Source organism: Marmota flaviventris, chromosome 1 (assembly GCF_047511675.1).
Source record: "Marmota flaviventris isolate mMarFla1 chromosome 1, mMarFla1.hap1, whole genome shotgun sequence".
Taxonomy (NCBI): domain Eukaryota; kingdom Metazoa; phylum Chordata; class Mammalia; order Rodentia; family Sciuridae; genus Marmota; species Marmota flaviventris.
In genome coordinates, this window is record NC_092498.1 from 65,514,686 (window position 1) to 65,535,878 (window position 21,193).

General features: G+C 34.1%; 1 protein-coding gene across 1 annotated transcript in view; it reads right to left on the reverse strand.

Annotated features, from left to right (window-relative positions):
- Positions 1–556: 556 nt before the first annotated feature.
- The window catches only part of Sema3e (semaphorin 3E), a 256,296-nt gene continuing 235,659 nt past the window's right edge, over positions 557–21,193 (reverse strand). Inside the window, exons 15-17 of the mRNA XM_071607884.1 lie at positions 19,062–19,129; positions 17,099–17,238; positions 557–1,009 (exon numbers count right to left, since the gene is read on the reverse strand). Of these exons, the coding sequence (XP_071463985.1) occupies positions 557–1,009; positions 17,099–17,238; positions 19,062–19,129 (661 nt within the window). The remainder of the gene's footprint in view (positions 1,010–17,098; positions 17,239–19,061; positions 19,130–21,193) is intronic.

The following is a 21,193-nucleotide window of genomic DNA, read 5'->3' on the forward strand; positions in this document are numbered from 1 at the left end:
CACACCTGCTACATAAAACTTATGGCTTAGACGACATTAATACAATAATTCTTAAGAACTACAGAAATTCACACGAGAGTGTTAAAATATATGATAGCTGGATATTCTACATTATTGTAGAAAGGAAACATTTTGAAAGATTAAAACGTTTATTTTTATATTTCCCATGCTTATGAAATTCTCTAGATTTTCTTCAAAATTCTAATAATTTTAAGTCTTCCAAGGGTAAAATAAAATCATAACTTCCATGGACAAGTGGCTCAAGCTCAAAACTACAGTTGTGATCATTTTCTGATAAATATAATACGAAGCCATTAAGCAATGCACTTCTTTTAAAAATTAGTTACATTTATAAGAGGTTTATCCAGTCAAATGAGTATGTAGAATAATTTATCACAACACCTTTATAGTCATTTCTGTACTACAGAAAACTTAAGTAATGGAAAGAAGGTGAATGTGCGCTCGCTCGCTCTCTCTCTCTCTCTCTCTCTCTCTCTCTCTCTCTCTCATGTTCCAAATATAAATTCTTCAAAAACCAGCAGGTGGTCCCACCCCATCAGGAGTCCAGCGTGTGCCTGGGCAGGCGATAGTGCTCGGATTTGGAACGAAGCTTCTTTTCCTGTGGGTTGGCATACTTCCATTTGGAGGGTGACATTTTATGTTTTTTCCTCTTCTTATCAGTACACCAGACCTTTTCACAGTATTCTTCCACTCTCTGGAAGTTGCTGTAACCAATCAGCTGCAAGAATTCCTTGTACCATGGTTTCGTTCCCTGTGGGATACTGCTTTGGGCAGGACAGGGCATCCGGTGAGGCCCATCCTCCTCATAGTCTTTATTAAACATTTCCTCCACTCTCTCCTCTTCCACCACCTCCAGGGTGATTTTACGGACGGTATGAACAAAACTGTGCTCTACTGTCTGGCAAAAATAGATCCCGGCATCTGATTTGCGTACCCTGAGGAAGAGTAAACCCATCTCCATCTTAACCACTCTGTCATCTGTCTTCACCTGCAAGAACAAGAATGTAAATGGCACTTGAGTATTTTGCTGTAGGAAGAACATCAACCTATCACCCTTTCCACTACCTATCTGGAGCTTTTCCTTTTCATTACCATACCATGAAATTTAAAAAGCCAAATACATATATATATATATATATATATATATATGTATGTATTTGGCTTTTTAAATTTCATATATGTGTGTGTCTGTGTGCGAGTGTGTGTGTACACACACACTCTAATAATTAAATCACGTGGGGGTGTGGGAGGGTGTATCCTGAACTTACTGCATTGGACGCCACTTTATATCAGTGATCTTGAGGTCATCTCATATCAACAGATTAAAGAGCAAAGTGAGAGAGCTTTCTTCCTAATTAATTCAATTGTTAGAAAAGCAATCCATTTCAGTATAGCACTGTAATAAGAGTGAAATACAGACACCTCACATTTGTTTTTTAAGATCTATTTTTTAACAAATACTGCAAATAACACTTGAATGGACAAAGCAAATAACAGGGATTTTTATGCCATCCAGACCATAATAATAATGAATGGTTCCAAAGGATCTCTGTTTAAAGTCTTGGGCTTCTTTCATTGAGTATCCTTAGAGAAGAAGGAAGGAAAGAAGGAGGAAGGAAGGGAGGGAGCGAGGGAGGAAGGAAGGAAGGACAGCCCCATCAATGAATTCAATACTACAGTGCTATAGCCATGAAGTTTTACACACACATACTCACATATGATAGTCTGTATCCAAATTTCTACAAGGATGCCCATTAACATGGATTAAAGAACAAACAAATGAAATCCAGATTCTACTGTAAAGGACCCTACAGTTTAATAAACATTGTTTTAAAACACATTTAGGGCTCAAATATTTCTTTTTTATGTTTTTGATACAATAAATTATGAATGTCATTTCTATAAAAAATAATTATAATTCTAATTATAATTCAGAATAAAAACAGAACAATAAGACCTTCAAGGAACAGCTCATATTTTGTCACCAATAATTGTACTACTGAATATATAATTTTATATGAGGCAGAGCTAGATTCAAATATTGGTACCACCACTTATTAACTTTTTGATCCAAGGTATTTATGTATATTTTCTTCTAAGCTATTCTAATAAGTTGAAAGATTCTGTGAAGGTTAAGTAAACTAACACATGTGAGGATGATTTGTGCACTATTATCCATGGTCACCTCTACCTTTTCTATATACATTTTTTTCTAGCTAAAGCAAAACTTAAATGTGCTTTGTTGCCTCAATCTTATATAATGATGGAAAATTCACAGTATATTTGGCAGTCTTCCTCTTTAAGAATACAAAAATAAAAGCAGTATTCACCTTTGTCAATATAAAAGGAGTTGTAGAGGCAACAACTACAATCACTTGGCAGGAAAGACCACTAATGACGTTTTGATCTAGTGGTAGATCCTGGCAGAACTGCCAGCCTTGATCAGACCTGCATAGCTGAAGGTTGCAGTGTGATTACCCAGATGTGAAAAGTGCTCATTTATAATTGTGTAAAATAGCTTTCATAGTATGGTAATAAATTGTACTGCTAGAGCCATTAACTCAAGAACTTCTCCAAGGAGGAACAGGCTAACCCACACAAAACCATTTTCAGTCTGTCCTACTGAACAGGTTGGCTGATATTACTCTCAGCACCTGCTTAGGTCAACAAACTCTTATGTGAACCTTGTCACAATGCTCATTGTCACCACAGCTCCAGACCAGGCCTTTGTGCAGCTCTCTTCCACTATGGATCATCTCTATAAATTCACCACAGGTTCTGTTGCAACCAGTGACCACAACCTGACACTGATTGTGCTCACTCTAAAGCACAGTTTTCAAATTTGTGACTGCATTTGATATGGAAGGACCTGACTACTTGAATGCCTTTTTTGTGCCTGTGTTAGATGTGCTATTACACTGTTCAGGCTCTCTATTGTATTCCTTCTTGGTTTGTGCTGAAGATTTCCCATTCCTTGATGGTACAATTCTCCAGTGTTCACTGATCTCAAGTTTTATTTCCGTCCTTTAGATAATACCTCTATTTCATTGCTTTCACCATCTTCCCTAAGATGGTGAATCTTACATATAGATCAGCTCTTGTTTTTTGTTTTCTATTAATTGAAAAAAAAAAACAAGACTTACATGATCCTTTACTACCTATAATTGGGTGTTTTCCCATTTAGTCTGCCCCCCTCTACTTTCTAATTCCCAGAAGTTCTGACAATAGGACCCCTATCCCCAACTTCTGATCATTTGTAGTTCTCTCTCCCTGTGTCCTCAAATCCAACTCATAACAGTTCTTATCAACATTTCTTCACTGGTGACCCTGGAAAACACCCTTTCTTCTTCATTAGTATGTGTGTGTGTGTGTGTGTGTGTATGTATGTTTTTTTTTAGAGAGAGAGAGAATTTTTTAATACTTATTTTTTAGTTTTTGGGGGACACAACATCTTTGTTTGTATGTGGAGCTGAGGATCGAACCTGGGCCGCACGCATGCCAGGGGAGCGCGCTACCGCTTGAGCCACATCCCCAGCCCCTTCTTCATTAGTTTTGCCACAGTATTAGACTCTCATGACCACTTCTTGGACCTTGCCTTATAGCAGATTCCTCCAAATATTCCTCCTCCCTGCTCCTACTGTAGTGTTCAGCTTGCCTCTGTTTCAGATCTCTGCTCTTGCCTCTGCCTTGAGGGATTTTCCTAAGACTGGTTTCTTCTCATCCTGAATGAATGAACCCTGTCTCATTTTATCAACCAGACTCTCTCATACCCCTGTAAAAGTGTCCTCTCTCCTTTACCACCATCATTTCTCCTGTTAACATTTACACACCTGAGCATGCAACATTACATGCAGATATTTAACAATAGTACTTCAGTTAATTTTATGGCATCTTTCTCTTTCTTTCAATAAATGAGGCTCAACTTGAGAACTCACTTTTCTTCCTTTGCTCCTGAACTTACTCAATCTCTATTGCTTGTCCAAGTAGATGAGAATTATTCAGTTAACCAGACCTTGCCTTTCTATATCTAGACCCCAAACCACCTTTATGTAGTGCTTCTCAAACCAGAGTTAGTGGGATGGGCACTTTTCTGGAGACCAGTAAGTTTCCTGTAAGAATGTTTATTATCACAATAATCAATATAAATTAATAAAGTATATTTGAAATCAATAGATGATGTATTTATCATCAATTTTGTATCATTTTCAAAGCCTTCATGTTAACCAGATACTAAGAAGAACAAAGACAGATTTAATATGTTAATGATACATTCCAGCCAAATGGAAATAAAACACAACTTCTGTGTTCTAACATACATAAAGTTATGAAGTCACCTGAATAAAGTGTTGAGTACTGAGCCATCAGTACTACAGTGCTACAGCCATGAAGTTTTACACACACATACTCACACATGATAGTCTGTGTCCAAATTATGTTCATGGAGATAATAATTTAATATAATGAAAAATCATATTAAGTAAGCATTTTAATGATGTATAGTTTGGTTTATTTTTTAAATTTATTTTTATTCTACATTTGAATAAAAGCTACAAACATAAGAGCGTATATATTGTTTAATTCTTGTGAATATTTAATGGTAACAACCCCAGAAGACATTCTACTTTTAAGGATGATTGACAGGGCAGCCAGCGCATTACTAGAATAAAATCTTTCCTTTCATAATATCTTGTGCAATCACCCCTGGTATCAGCTCCCTACTTCCCTCTTCTAGATCTTATTCTTTCTTTCCTTTCCGTAGTGAACACTTCTCTACTCTCTATCTTTTAAAAATGCTCCTTCTAGTCTTAGTTAAACTTTTACTTTCTTTATAACTACTTTCCTTAGAGCTCAAAAAGATATTTCACTTTTTTAAAAATCAATTCCACTCACATTTATAGTATACAAACTGTTACTCATAGTCCCTAAATTGTTTTTCTGATGAAACTTTCATCTCTTTAACCATATTAGAAATTTTTTAAGACAAAGTCTTATCTTCTTAATCCTTTGAGTTATTCCATAATGAGTAAAGTGCTCAGACATGTGAGAAAAAATTAATTGCTCACAGTCCATAAGCACACAGGGCAATACTAAGAGCATATCTGAAAGTCATTCACATCTTTTGGGTAAATCTAATAATAATTTGAAGAGGGAGAAAGCAAGATTTCAGGAGCAGTCAGTAACTAAAGAAAAAGGGCTGTTTCACACATCTGTAGGAAAGTATGGAAGCTTGCTGTTATCTTAAAAAAAAATCTGCAAACAAGCTCAGTGAATAAGATCCTTAGTTGCCTCTCCACTGTATCTCCTGGAGTAAGAGTGACTGATATATGAGGAACATGAAAGTCATATAGTCCAGTTACTAGCATACATCAAGTAGTTTATAGGAAAAAAAAAAAAAAAAACTACACTAGAAGTTAAACATAAATCTTTGACCACTGGAACTAAGGATGTATTTTTTTTTTTTGAAGTCTGGTATAAAAAATGTCTTTCATAATCAGAAACTCAAGCTTAAAAAACACTGCATTATATGCATGTAAAGTCTAGACTGGCCCACATTCAAAGACTTGGGAACATGACAACCATGGGAATTGTCCTACATTAATTATTTTCACATTAGAAATGGTGTATTTTTCAGAATTTCAGTCTCCTTTCCTGGCCAGAGTGCATTCATGTTATAAAGTGAGAAATAAGACCTATTTTAACTTTCAGTCTGGAGGACCATATATTGTATAGGTTAAATCACCTTGAAAGTTAAATAGCTGAAAATAAAAAATAACTTAGAAATTTGCATTTGAAGTCCTCCCACGATTTGATCTCTCCACTTTAAGTTAACTTGGGTACCTTCAACATCAACTCTTGATTACAGGATTGTTTTCATACAGCTTGCTTCTTCTATGTCTGCAGACCAGATTTCCTTGGTCAAGAGGATGGTACATAATATATCATTTCTATCAAATATTCTTATAGGCAATCTATATAAATACAGAATTTCTTACTGAAAGTGGTTTTAATATTCTTAACTATAAAGATTGATTCAGTATGTTCTGTAATGTCAAATAAAAAAAAGTAATTGAACAAAGAATTCTGCACATCTGGTAGCTGGTCAGAATGAAGCAGTGATTTTCATGTGGATCCACCATATGGTTCTATACTTTCCATAGGAAAGGGACAGACACAGGCCAGGAATTGGTCTAATTCAGACTTTTTTTTTAAGTAATGAAATCAGTTTGGTCAAGAAATAAAATCCAGCAATTTATAAGTTTATTTCTTGTTTGCTTATCTGACCTCTCTTTAATATATACAATGGTTGACTTGCAAAAAATGTATTTAATATGATGGCATGAAAACAATATTTTATTTTACTGAAAGCATTTTCTACTATGAATTTGATGTATGTTCGAGATGGTTTACCTAGTAGATTCAGGGTGAACTGTTTACTAATTTATTTGGGGAAATCTATCATACTACATAGAAAATAAAAATGTAGAACTGGAAACTTATTTTTGATTCAAGAAGATGCTGAAAAGTCATCATGAATAATAACTCAAAACCATAATGTGACAAAAACTTTGTATTCAAAAAACATTAAATAGCATCCATGTGTGATTATGTCAAAATGAACCCAACTATTTTGTATAACTATAATACACTAATAAAAACATTAAAAAGCATATCAAAGAGGAGATATAGGACATTTATATTAAAATTGAATTAATGTCTATAAAATGTAAAGAACCTGAGGTCAACATACATAGAAATAAATGAGAAAAGTAAGTAGGCAATTCAGAGAAGAGAAACCCAATTGTTTACTTAGTTCTCAATATTGGCAAAGATTTGGGGAAATAAGAGCCCACAGCAACAACTTTGGAAATGCAGATGGTGAAGAAACTCTGAAAGCTACTTGACAATACTTAAAGAAATGAAGGATGTTGACAGAAAACCATGCAGAAAAGTACAGTAAGATCTATGGAGGTTATTTGTATAAATGATGACTAATCTTGTGATAGTAGAAGTAAGTGACACTGGGTGCTCCCTCTTAGGGGAATAAATCAATTAAGAACAATGTGTGTGTGTTTGCTATGGGATATTAACTAGCAGTTAGAAGTAAGGAAACAAAGACCAACAACAGTAACAGTTATGAAATGTAAACCATAGTGTTGAGTTTTAAAAGAAAGAAATAGAATAGGATACATAAAATAATAGATTTAGTTTTACAGTTCATGCATACTCACATGTTGTTTACCTGTTCATTATGCAAATAGAATTGGACTTCACATCAGGAAGCAGGTAGGCAAATAGAGAAAGGGCTCAGGAAAAATAGAGACAAGTAAGACAGGAGGAGAATGTTGAGAACACTAAGCAGTATGATTAACTAAATCACAAATCTGAGATTTAAAAAAAAAGAACCAAAGATAGAAATAAAAATTCAAAAAATCTCTAGGTTTTTTTTTTTTTTAAAGATTAACCTGGTTTGGTAAGAAATTTTTCTTAGATCTGTTCAAGCTCTAATATGGTACCATCATAGGATTAAGGATTTTAGAAATACTGATCAAAATAAACAGGTTTAAAAGAAAAATTTTATTTATAATTTCCATAGAAAGAATAACAGAATAAAGGGAAATTAAGATGACAGAAGATGGAAGTGCTGTACTACTATAAATTCAACATGAAATTTCCTAATGACTAAAGAAATTAGGAAAGTATGATAAGTCTAAGATTCGAAATGTCTCTAAAATATACTTTTTAAATTACTCCTATGACCAGTCTATTATTTTTTGGTACTGAGACCTCAGAAAAATCTGTGTGTTCACATAAAATGAGAGAGAGGTGACCAATGGGAACAGCACAATAAGTACATTTCCTTAAGGCAATATCTCAGGGTAGGACGGAGACCAGATACCTAAGTGCAGTGGCCTATAAGCTACTCTATGTGTTTCAAACAATCAGGTCCAGATATACAGTTATATGCTAGAGTAGCTGCACACATTTTTTTTTCATTTTCTAGACCACACAAGCCAAAATTTACCCAGCAACAAGAAGAATTAACAAGCGGACAGAATCAGTACTTTTGGTTGTTTACAGTATCTCTGTATATTGCACTTGCTGAACTGCTATGTTACCTCATTAAATCAAATGCTCAAAGTCAGAGCATTCTCAGTGAGAGAAATGTAACTCTGTTTCTGTATCCATAACTCCCGGAAGATACATTTCATTTTTAAAATACTCCGTGTTCTCTTAGAAAATTAACAATTAAAATTCTATATCCACTTCTCAGAGCAACCATTTTCCATTATACTACAGAAGCTATGTCTTTGCCACCACAAAGGGAAAAAATGAAATGAATGGGCTAACATACTAATCAATCCAGAATGGAAAAGAATATGTGGTATGTATGATACTATAAAAATATTTTTGTCAAGGCTAAAACATGTAAATTTGGAATATTTATTTTCTGTAAAGAGTTGCAAGTTTAGAAAAGATGGGCATTTCTTAATAGACTGAAAGCAGAAACATCAAAACTACTAAACAGATGTTTCAAATGAGGCAAGAGTTCATGCACTTTCTGTTATGAAAACAGGAAAAACAAGAAAGTAATATTCACATGGAACAAGCCCCCATGCTTTCAATGCATGTGTATACAGACAAAAATGTCAATTTATAGCTGTTACTGGTCACTCACATTCCCGGTCAAGGGTAGACTAGGTGAAGACAAAGACGACAGAAGTCATCTAGCAAACAAGATGGAAGAATATGAATGAGATTTTGCTTCATAACTTTCCCAGCTTGGATGACATAACTTTAATATTAAAAGGTGTAACTTGTGTACTGCATTAGTTTTGTTTTGTTTTTTTTTTAGAGAACTGTATTGAACTATAAAAAAACAAACAAACAAACAAACAACAACAACAACAACAAAAAAAAAAACCCACCAGGTTTTAATTTAGTCTGTACAGACTGAGCCCAGAAACAATGAATTCTAAGTTAAGTGGAAGGAGTTGTTGATTGATAATTTAACTAGGCCTATTAGATTTCTCAAAAGTATTTAATTGACTTTGATGAATTTAGTGGGTCGTCTGTAAGCAGAGGTGAGAAGTGACAACATTTGGCATAGAGTTAAAAAAATGAATTTAGTAAATTGTTATTGAAAGTTTGGAGTTTTGATGTCAATTTACACTGTATCTTGGATTTTCCATAATAAACACACACACACTTGTATATTCTTTGAAGTCTACATCATGCATTCAAAAGGTTATTTTAAAGTGATATACTTGAGACACACAAACTCATGTTCTCCCTTAAATAAAAAATTCATGAAGAAAATACAAGTAGTATCAAGGAGAAAACAAGTCCTCCATGCTTACCAAAGGATCAATATGATAAATCAGGACGCTGGACTTATGGACCAGCAGCTTGCTTAGTTATCTTACTCCACCCTGGCATAGGCATAAAAATATCACAAATATTTGGTTTCCCCCATATTTCCCTAGAGGAGATTCATGTAAGTTTGTTCAACTCACTCCTTGAACTCAAACTTGTTACAGTGTCATTAGGCTATATTGTAGTTTTGTCACTAAAAGGTTAAATGCAAAAGTTCAGAAGAATGTACTTCACGAAATTCACATTGTCTGATTTATTTGAAAATTCACTGCAAGGAAATATTAGCTCTCCGCAAAAAAATTTATTTTAGCACTTAATTGTTTATTAATAGATTTTTTTTCTCCAAAAATGGAGGTAGTTTTCAATAATACTAATTATTCACTTCACAGTAGTACTCATTTAATAAGGCTACAAGGTACACAAATTTTCATTGAGCCTTTAAATTAGGGGCCAAAAACTTTTTCCTATAAAAAGCTACATAGTAAACACTTAGGGGTTTGCCAGTCAGAGAATCTCTATTGTAACTATTTGACTTTATAACAGGAAAATAGCAATAGATACTTGGTAAGTAAATGGGCATGGCAGTTTTCAAAATAAATTTCATTTACAAAAGAGGTAGAGGGCTAGATTTGAACCCTTTAATCTATTGTCAGAGTCACAGAAAACTTACAGGTTCAAAATAACATATTGCAAACTGAGAACATTCAAACTGTGTATCATAATAAAGTGAGAAAATATTTACTGTTCTCCTGAATAGCTTGAAGAAAGCAGGTTTTTCCTTATAATTAAAAATTGTACACAATAAATTAATAAATATGTATATATCAGAAAAACAGGGACCTTAAATTTCCCCTCATTGAGTCAGTTTGAAAATGTAGTATTTTAAAGAAAGAGAATTTTAGCATTTTAAAGAAAGAAAATTGTTTCAATTATTCAACTGAATGCCTTAACAAGAATGGATTTCTTTTATTAAGGATGCTTGGGCTAAATTTTTGCATTTGTTTTGGAGGCTTATAAATTTAAGCTTATAGAGTTGTAGGAATTGAGAGTTAATAAAGTATGATATAGTGCTGATTTAGTTGTACTTCTAATTTAGTTTTTCTTCTGTGAACACGCAAAAATAGTAACTTATGTACTCTTCATGCAAAGAAGATGTGGGGTTGGTATTTCAAAAAAAAATTTGTAAAAATATATGTGGCCACCAAATTGAATTAATGCTTTAGAAGACCTTTGGAACAGCTAAACTTAGTTTTAAGGATGAAATTACCTTATTCACTTTAATAAACTATTTTCTTTTCTTCAAATTCAGAGAATGAGAGGTCTTGGCTGCTTTTAGAACTTTGGGCTGTGATTGTATTCTCTCTCACATATTTTTTTTTATCTTGCTTCATCAATTAGCTGAACATTTTCTTCTCTAGGGCTAATTTGCTTCAACAAAATCAAGTCACTCTTTTCCTAAAAGTAATTGAATAAACTATCTTATTACTCTCATCTTCCTTTGCTGACCTCTCCTTCTCGTCCTAACCTTTTGGTACAGTACACAACACCAGCTGGTCTCATTCAGCACAGCCCCATTATTGCTACATAGCTTTTAGCCTAACCATTCCATTGAACTATTCTCACTAGAGACTAGGGGTTTATTTTCTGTATTTTTTTTCAATTTTTTTATTACTTTATCCTATCTAATTCCTTGTCCCTAGATTCAATTATCTCATAATCTCCTGCCTTCATTGTTTCTAAATACTTAAGCTATACTACAGTAAAGATACTGCCAGTTATTTAACTTCATCTTACTAATGTACTTTATAATACTAACTTTCTTAGAGAAATGTTATAATTTTTTAAAAAGCTACTAATCATGAAGTACTTATAATACCATAGACTACATAGCAAGTTCTAAATGAATGTACTTGCTATGTAACTATAATTATTACTTGTTTTCTATTTTTACATCATCTTTTAGAGTATGTCATCTAACTTTTCCTTCAACACAGGGATATCCCTTGCTTACAGCATTAATTCAGTTTGGTTCTTAATTACCTGTTCTGCAAGGTTATGCTATGCCAAAGGAGGCATCAGTGTATGTGGCTATGGACCCCAAACTGAAACCAGTCTGTCTGAGTTCAACTGCAGGCTCACTTCATGATCCATGTGATTTTATGCAAATAACTCAATTTCTTTATGCTTCAGTTTCTTTATCTATAAAGGGGACAATGAAGGTATCTACATTATTATAGGACTACTGCCAGAATTAAAAATATTAATATACATATAATTCTTAGGATAGTGAATGGCAAACAGTAACATAATGATTTTTGCTACACTGTTCTTTCTTTTAGTATCTTCTTAAACATAATTAGTACTGCTTTGCTGATATCTATCAAATATCTCTTGTCATCTCAAATCTTTCTACTAATAATGAATATATCAACAGGGAGCTCTATGTAAATGCTGTACAGGAGTTTCCAATTCAATGGGGTCAAAAATGAATTCATCATCTTTCTCTAAAACCTGCTGTCTAACCCCAGATTATTTGAATCATGTTACCGTACCATCAGGCACACATCCACCCAAACAAGAAACATGGGATTAATTTTTTTATTGCTTCTCCTTTACTTCAAATATCAAATTCATTCAATGTTGTCTCATAAAAATTCAAATCTGTCTTTTCCCTTCCATCACGTTATCTTTCCTCTTCTGCCTCCTCTTCTTCTTTTTTTGGTACAGGAAAATGAACTCAGTTCTTTAATACTGAGTTACATCCCAACCCTTTTATAATTATTTTTTGAGGTAGGATTTTTTTAAACCATTAAAGCTGGCCTCAAATTTGTAATCCCCCTACCTCAGCCTCCCAAATCACTGCGATTACAGGCTTGTGCCACCACACACAGCTAGTATCACTCTTTAGTTCATGTTACCAAACATTTTTCTTTGATATATCTTCACAAATGGCCTTCTTGACATCTTGCTTGTCTCCCAAATCTATAGGCCAGTTTCTAGAGTAATTTAAAGGTTCATCTAAGGGATGAACATTGGCTTATCATCTCCAGGATATGTACCGTTTACTCTGCTAAGTACCTTTTGCTTATCATTTAAGACTTGGTGTAAATGTCACCTTCAAACACATTTACTGGTTAAGATGGTTTTCTTTTCCTTTGGAATCAACAGAATTGCAATGAACACAATGTAATTACTTGTTCACATTTCTGTCTTGGGGTTTCACAAGAGCTACATTATGAATTATTAATCATCTATCATCTACTAAAGTTAGTTTTGAGTGAATATTTTTGAGTTCAAGACACCAATTACAGACATCTAAAGAGAAGGAAGAGAGCAAAAGGTTGAAAAAGTATTCCATCTGAGATGTGATATGCCTTCACAATCCTCAGTAACATTGGAAAGCACATATGACAAAGCATTCAACTACTTAATGTGAGAGGTAATCATTTGTACATCAATGAGTATTGAAGGTCTGTGACACATAAGAGCCAATGTTGTGTCTTTGAACATGTAGTTTCATATTTTAATATTATGTCCTTCAATGACTGCTTGCTTCTACCTTCATCGCTACTCTCACATAGAATGTACTTAAAGCAAAAAAATAAAAAATAATCAAACCGATTTTCTTTTTGGTACTGAGGATTGAACCTAGAGGTGCTCTCCCACTGAGCTACATACCCAATTATTTTCCTTTTTTATTTTGAGACAGGGTCTCACTAAGTTGTTGAATCTGGTCTTGCAAAGCTGCCGAGGCTGGCCCCCAAAATTTGTAATTATCCTTCTCAGCTTTCTAAGTTCCTGGGGATATAGGCAAGTGCCACCATGCCAGAGTTCAAAGTGATCTTTGTAAAGCCAAATCATGCCACAGCTATGCTCAAATCTACCTAATGGCTTTCTATTTAATTTAGAAGAAGTACCAACATCCCCTTACAGTGGCCTACAAGACCTGCGTGAGGTCTATATCACCTCTGTGACTCAGGGTCTATTCACCTCCCTATTGCTCACTCTCCTTCAGTTACTCCATCCCTCCACTGTTGTTCTATAACTATACCAGCGCACTCCTACCTCAGAAGCTTTTGGCATCTACTGCTTCCAATGTCCAGAAAGTTGTCCCATCTTGTCATGTGGCCTATTCTTTCTTTTCAACTTTCACTTTCTTGGTGACCTTCTTAGTGAGATCTATAACTAGCTCTTTAAAATTGTGATGTCTCTCTGCAAGTAATCTCTTTTATATTTTTCCCTTTACCACTACCTGGTACATGAAATATTGTTATTTTTAATAGTAGTATTGCCCTCCAGAATATAACTTCTATGAAAGCAGGATAGAAAAGCATTTGATTAATGCATTTTTATTGATGAACTAAACGTTCTTGTAGTTAAAAATCCAAGAAAGTAAGCTAAAATACTCTGAGTTTTATATCTACACAAGCTCAAATAATACAGCACATTTATTGTGACACAGATGCCTCCTTCTACCAATAGGCACAGAGTAGAAGCTTGAAAGACACTTTAAGAATAGAGATCCACTGACATATAACACTCTTTCAAGGTATCATAGCTTAAAGTGGGAGCTGCTCAATTATGCACAGGTACTCAGACATTTAGACATGAGAAATAGTGCCCTTGTCACCAATGTCACAGCAGCAGGTTTCACTAAACTCCAGTGAAGAAACACAGATATGATGACCAAGCTGGTACCAGAAGCATTTTTCAAAGTCAGATTCCAGACCTTTATTATGAACAGTTTTCCATTTGTTCCCTGCCCCAAAGCATCTGAAACTGCATTTGGAAAGCTGATCTTGGAAGGTTTTGTGGTTTAATAGAATAAACATAGAGGCCTGGATCTGAATTTGTTTTTTACAAGCTGTGAGTAACCAGAAAAATTATTAAACATTGTGCATCTCAGTTGTAAACCAAAAATAATTAGAATGAAATGGTATATTCTGTAAAAAGCACATGGCACAGTTCTTGATACTTAGAAAATGAATGAATGTAAATTAGCATAGCCTTGGAGTCAGGAGTATTTGAGTTCAAACCTCAGGGGTATTACTGACTTTGTGTATAAGTTATGATTTTGAATTTTAGTTCTGCATGGGTAAGATGGGGATAATTATATCTACTATTCAGTTGTGACAGAGAGGGACAGGGCAAGGCACCTACCACAGTTTCTGTTGCAACAGGGACATATTAAAGAATAGCCTCTTCTATTAAAACTATTAAGTATCTTTTCCCTCAGGATATTTATAGCCCCTAATATATTTATATTTATTTAATATATTCATAGCAACTATAACATCATAATTAACCAGGTCATCCAGTCAAGGGAAGATACATAGAAATATAGCTATACATAGTACGTAAAAAATCAAAATACATACAAAATCAGACTTTCAAAAGTATTCATGCAAATAATAAATACATAGAGATTGTGTTCAATATTTTGAACAATCTAAATAGAGAAGCAGGAAGCTATAAGTGCATATTTGAGAGAATTGCTTCATTTTAGAGTTTATAAACTAGATAACTAAGTTTTTAGATGCTTTCCAACAATTTGGTTATATAGAGTTTCCAGAGATTAAGCAAAAATTTTGTCCACAAGAATATGTTGTTTCTGGATAATTTCAGAGGGCCAAGTCCAATAGGCACAGAGTAGAAGCTTGAAACGGGCAGGAACCCTACAATCAAACATTCTAACCCAATAAGGGGAAGATGCATATACTCTATGGTCTGACAATTAATGATTTATGGTTTGTAGCATCATTCTTTTCTGCCTTGATGAACATTTTCAGGGGTACTCTCGAACAAACTTCCCATAGGATGTAAGAATTGGGCTAGGTGAGCTTAGCCTTTATAAAGATCTAGATTTTAAAATGTGACTACCTTATATATGTCTCATAGTAAACGAGGCATCGAAATGAAAATAAATGCAAAATGGTTTTTAAATAAAACTCAGGAATCCCTTGAAAAATCATTCTGCTTTGAAGATATGACATATTCAGCCTTTGATGAAGTCAGGGATTTGTGATTTGTATTGTTTTAGTTTGTGAATAATTCAATACATATATTACTATGTCTATAGAAACCCTGAATTATGTAATTATTATATAACTTTTATGCAGAGAGTTGATATGAAATTTCAAATACCTGTATATATTTATCAGTCAGGGAAACTTGAATTCAGTTTAAACAGTGACTAGGAATTATGGAAAAGGAGAACAGATTATATCAACAATATGAAAAAGAAGCTGATAATTCAACATTGATGGATGCAGCATGTCAAAATGATTTGGTAAAGATTTCCAAATGAGGCAGATTATGGTGAGCCCAAAATTAGAAACAGAACATACTGAATGAAGTAACCCACTGATGAAAGAATTACTTCTCTGTCTTCTGAATCCATTCAACAGGAGAAACTATGGAATATTCCCAGATCCTCTCCTGCCAAGTGAGTTATACTGGAATTTTAAAAACCATTTCACCTCAGATTTGTGAAATGGAAAATACTTTAACATTAAATGAACAATTTAATTTAGCACAATATGGTATAGCATTTTGGATATATATTTATTTTTATGATGTCATGAAAATGTAGGAGAATTTTTCTTTCCTGGTTGAATTTCTATAATGTCTCCAATAGGTTTTGTTATGGCGAGCTATCTTTCTCTCTAATGACTATCCCAGGGATGTAGGATTTACAAATTTAGTCATCTCCAAAAATGTACTACTATGAGTGTAGACCAAAATCATTTTGTATTTTTAGTTTAGCCAAAGGTTATAAAAAGTGATTTTTTTTAAATTAGTAATTTTGGCTTCTAATGATAAGTGTTTAATCATCCATGCTAAAATGAAGTAGAGATTTCCACTGCTTCACTGTCTATCAGATGCACACTTTTTGATCTTCCTTGGGTCCTATGACATGTCTCTAGAAGCCCTTTCCCTTATTCAGCTTGCAAACTTTCTCTTTAGAAGGAGCCTTTTCTCCAATATTCATCACGATATATTTCCCTCATATAGATAAATGTTCTTCTACTTGCTATTTTGTAATTCTACTTTTTTGAAAACTGAGCTCAGCTAGGTGCAGAGGTACACACCTGTAATCCCAGCAGCTCTGGGGGTTGAGACAGGAAGATTGTGAGTTCAAAGCCAGCCTCAGCAATAACAAAGCACTGAGCAACTCAGTGAGGCCCTGTCTCTAAATAAAATACAAAATAGGGCTGGGGATGTGGCTCAGTGGTCAGGTGCCCCTGACTTGAATCCCTAGTACTCCACCCCCACCAAAAAAAAACACAAAAAAAACAAAAAAACTGAGTTTATAGCCCAAATCACCTTCCCTGACTGCCTTGTGCCCTGGGTCTCTCCTTCCACATAGCCAGCTCCTTCCACACATTATTTTATCCAGTAACTGCCAGCACATTGATCCATACATCTGCCTTAATGCCTCCTGTCCCTCCATCTCTAAAGCGCCTGAGTCTTTCTTTTCCCATCATATAGATTATGTTGGAAAACTTCCTCCATTACTAAAAACTACTTAAATTGATGAAAGAGCTGATGCTTTGCCTTTCTTGCTAGTAGACAAGAACGCTTCTATTAATGTCTCATACATATGATTTACAGCTTTATTATTCAACCTGTTTAATGTTGATGCTGTTATTGTTTTAAACTTTTTAATCATATTTTGACACCAAGTGTAGCTATGAATTACCTCCTCTTTTCTTGTTTCACGTCCTTTCTGTACAAACCAGATGACTTTTGCTTGTAAAGATCGTGGGGTACACTCCAGCAAAGTACTGTTGTTCTCTATGCCATAAGCCAGTCGCTCTTCAGTTTTATCCAAAGCATCTCCTACAACAGGAATGTTAATACCAAACTTAAGACTTGATGTTACTGGTAAATAATTTTTTAAAAAAATATTATTTAATCAAATCCTTGAAACAACATGAGTAACTAATTACCTACTGGATTTATGTAGAAAAATAAATTTTTTTAGACAGTGGCATGCCAAAATCTAGGCATTAAAAAGGCAAGCAAGCAAAAGGAGGCAACTGGGATTTGGTTTCAAAATGATGGGAGAATAAAGACAATAAAAAGGTCCATCAATGTTAAACTCATAGGAAATCAACAGCAGCATTCATTGATATGGCAGGGAAAAGAATGTGAACACCATATGTTCTAGCAAGGCATAAAACCAAATTCATGGCTACAAACAAAAGCAGAATTCAGAAATCTTGAGTGATCTGGCACTACATAATCACAAGTGTAAGGGATATCCTGACAAGGGCTCGCACCCAGGTGTTGGGCGTCTTTGTAAGAAAAGGTACAGAACTGAACTAAAGCCTTTACAAACCAGAGCTTCTTGATTATATTCTATGTCTTGGACCAGAACAGTTCTCTCAAGATTTGAATTCAAACCTGCATGCAGGAAAGTGTACTTACTTGCAGTGGAGAATAAAAGGAAATAAATTTTTTTGTTTGTTTATTTTAACCAAGATGAATTCAATTCAATAGCTAGATTCCAGCATTTTCCCCTATACCTGAATCCTCTCACCTTCAAAACTGATCCTTAAATTTTCCATGTCTTCTTCTCTTGCCAGTGTTCCTAGGACTTGAGTCTCCCCCCACCCCCCAACACACACATGGATCTTTTTCTTTATTTATAAAATCATAAAGAGACTATCATAAAAATCCAGCTAGATGGTCTCATCTCTGTGAGTTCCACTATTTGAAGCAGGATCCAAGGGGAGGGTATCATTTTATGTCCTTGCAGAGAGGTCTCCTCTTCTTTATGCTGCCAACACTGTATCCTCAAACCTGTATTCCAGGAACTGAGCCTATGATGTGTCATGGCCAAGAAATCATTGATGGAAAAAAGCACACTTGGACATAGCTCCCAGATGACTCCTTATTTAGGGACCACTGCATGGTTCCTTTAGCAGCATGTCCATTATTCTAATTCCCTTCTGTGCTCCCTGTCTTAAGAAAGCTGCACTGACTCTTAAGTCAACCTGGTTCTAGGTTGTGCTGGACTGCATCTCTGAGTGTGGATGGAGCCACTGCTGAGCTCCCAATCACAGTGCCTTTTCCTCTTGCTACGTCCTGGTGAATCCAGCAATAGGAAATGCAGCCTTTTCATCATCCATCATGATATGAAGAGCAGGAGAGTGTTTTTTCTGTCTTGTTTAACTTCCTTGCAAGCTGAAATTTCCTCTCATCCTTAACCCACTAGACCTCCATACTTCATGGACCACCAATACCAGTTCTAGGATTATTCTACTCCAGGAAAAGTTTTTCTCTTTGTTCCAAATCTTCGTAGGTAAATTGATTCAAGTTGTATCACATTTGATAAAATAAGTTATGAAATGAAGAGATGAATTCTGCAAATCATTGTGCCAGCAGCCACATAAATTAGACTACATTCTTGTTCTAGGATTACCCCGGCTTTGAGGTCTACTATCAAGTATTCATTCAGATGAAATTTATTTTTTAATTATGAGAAAAATCATATCAAGCCCACAAAATCATAACTTCATGGACGAAAACAAAAGCTTTCAACAACATTTTTCTAGTACATACAAATCACAAAGAAAGAGACTCATTTTAAGAAATGTGCAGTTATCATCAATAAACACTCCAAGTTACTCATAACAATTGATTTTTTTATGGATTACCAACAAACTGCTGTCCAAAGCATTGCTGAGCTGCATTTCCATGCCGCACATCTTGTCTGCGGAACCGTCTGAAAGAAAGAAAATGTATTTTAGACGATGTTCAGGTTTCAATTTTCCAGATTTTAAAATATACTCAGCCACATTAAAGATTCAAGGAGTACTCTGCTATTGAAAACCTGATCAGTCATATGAAACAAGCATAACATCCAAGTTTCATCTTTCTAATTTCTCCACTAAATATTTTTCAATAGTTGACACTCATCTAACACTATTTTTTAAACGTTTACATAGCTTGAATTCTGGTTCCCTAAATGATAATTTAACAAATTTCTCTTTAAATTTTGTTAAAATTTTAATTCAACAAGAAGCCTTTTGTTGAAAGGGGTGTCTTGAGTGGCAAGGGATATGTGTAGATAGGTCAATAGGATTTGAGTTAGAATATTTGAGTAAAAACTATCATAAAACTCTTACATTTAATAAAGTTTATGTGAAAATTGACATTTGAATTGAAGTATTTTATTCTTTAGTGCCATAATGATAAATTGGCACAAATAGTTTCTAGGAAAATGAGATAAATTGATAATATACTTAATTTACTCATTTATTCATATACAATAGAAAGTACATGACTCTATTCAATAGGCTTGTGTGTTATACATGTCTAACTGTATACTGTGCATCTAGCATGATTAAAAACAATTAGGGTTTTTTTCCTTCAATATACCTATTAGAACTAGGATCACTTCTAATATATTTTCTTATTGTATAAATTGTTCATTTATTATATTAGTTATATTGTTATATAACTAAAATGAGCACAACATTCTAAATTCATGGAAAATATTTCCAGGCTTTATATAAGGTTTAAATTTTTAAGCATCTTTCTAAGTCATTAAACCATGGAAATTATCATTGTGAGTAGTGTAATTCTGAAATCAAGCGCCATGGTATATTTGAAAAATTCAAATTAGAGATTAAAATAGAAGTATTAAGTAAACGTGGAAAATACCACTTGCTTCACATCATGGAGCTTTTTCAGGATTGAGGAAAAAAAAAAAAAAAAAAAAACAGAAGGCAAAGCAGGAGCTTTCCCAGAGGGTAATGGTAAAGCTTGCAAAGTCACAATGAGATGTCTCAACAACATGCAGTGATAAGATGCAGGAGAGTGAACCAAAGTCACATCCCAGTGCCCCCACCAACACATGTACCACCTGTAGGTGTCTCTTCCCTTTCCCCACCCTTTGTGTTCTGGCTTTTAAAATGGAGTTAGCTAAAGGACACCTAAAATCCATTACCATCTCAATTTTACTTTGCTCTGGAACATTATAAGAGCAAGGGAGAGAAAAAGTCATAGGTTTATAGATTACAGTGTATTTTGTAACACTGCTCAAATAGGTGTTTTGGTTGGTGAATTAATTATAATGGATGCTATTTCAAGAGATGAAGTGCTTTCTCACATAAGGGTTCTGATCTTTTTAACAGCTTAACACATATCAAAAGCTAGGGTGGATAAACATTTCCAATCAAATTTCAGGATTAGGAACTACAACAAGAGCATATGTTGTTTTGTTTTAAATAAAGAGAGTGGTGATTAGAAAACCTTACCTAAAGGCCTGAAATTTTACAAAGACCAAAAAGTGCCATGTTGAACATTCTATTGAGCTAGATTGAACAAAATAACTTTGAAAAAAAATAAAAACTGAAGTAGAAAGTTTTATGCTATTATTTCTACTAGTACAGTTATTATACAACTGACAGCAGATCTAGATAAAAATTAAACTACTGTTGCTAATTCCTTATTCATTGAGTATTACTTCAATATTTGGAATCTAAATCTCACTGAACAATAATAAATAATAGAGCAGGGTAAAAAAATGAAATGGGAAATAGTTTTCATTTTTTATAGATGGTGTTAAATCAATATTATTATTCTAGTGATTGAGAATAAAGAGACCAGCAATCATAATTCTCAAGCAATTTGAGTATTAAGTATGCAATAATTGTTTAAAATCATAGCAAACATTTATGTTTTTTAAGAAAAGACATATCCTCCAACAAGGTTTAATTTCATTTTATATAATCCCAATATAATTGTTCTTTATTTCAACATTTTAAAAAATGCATGTATTTGT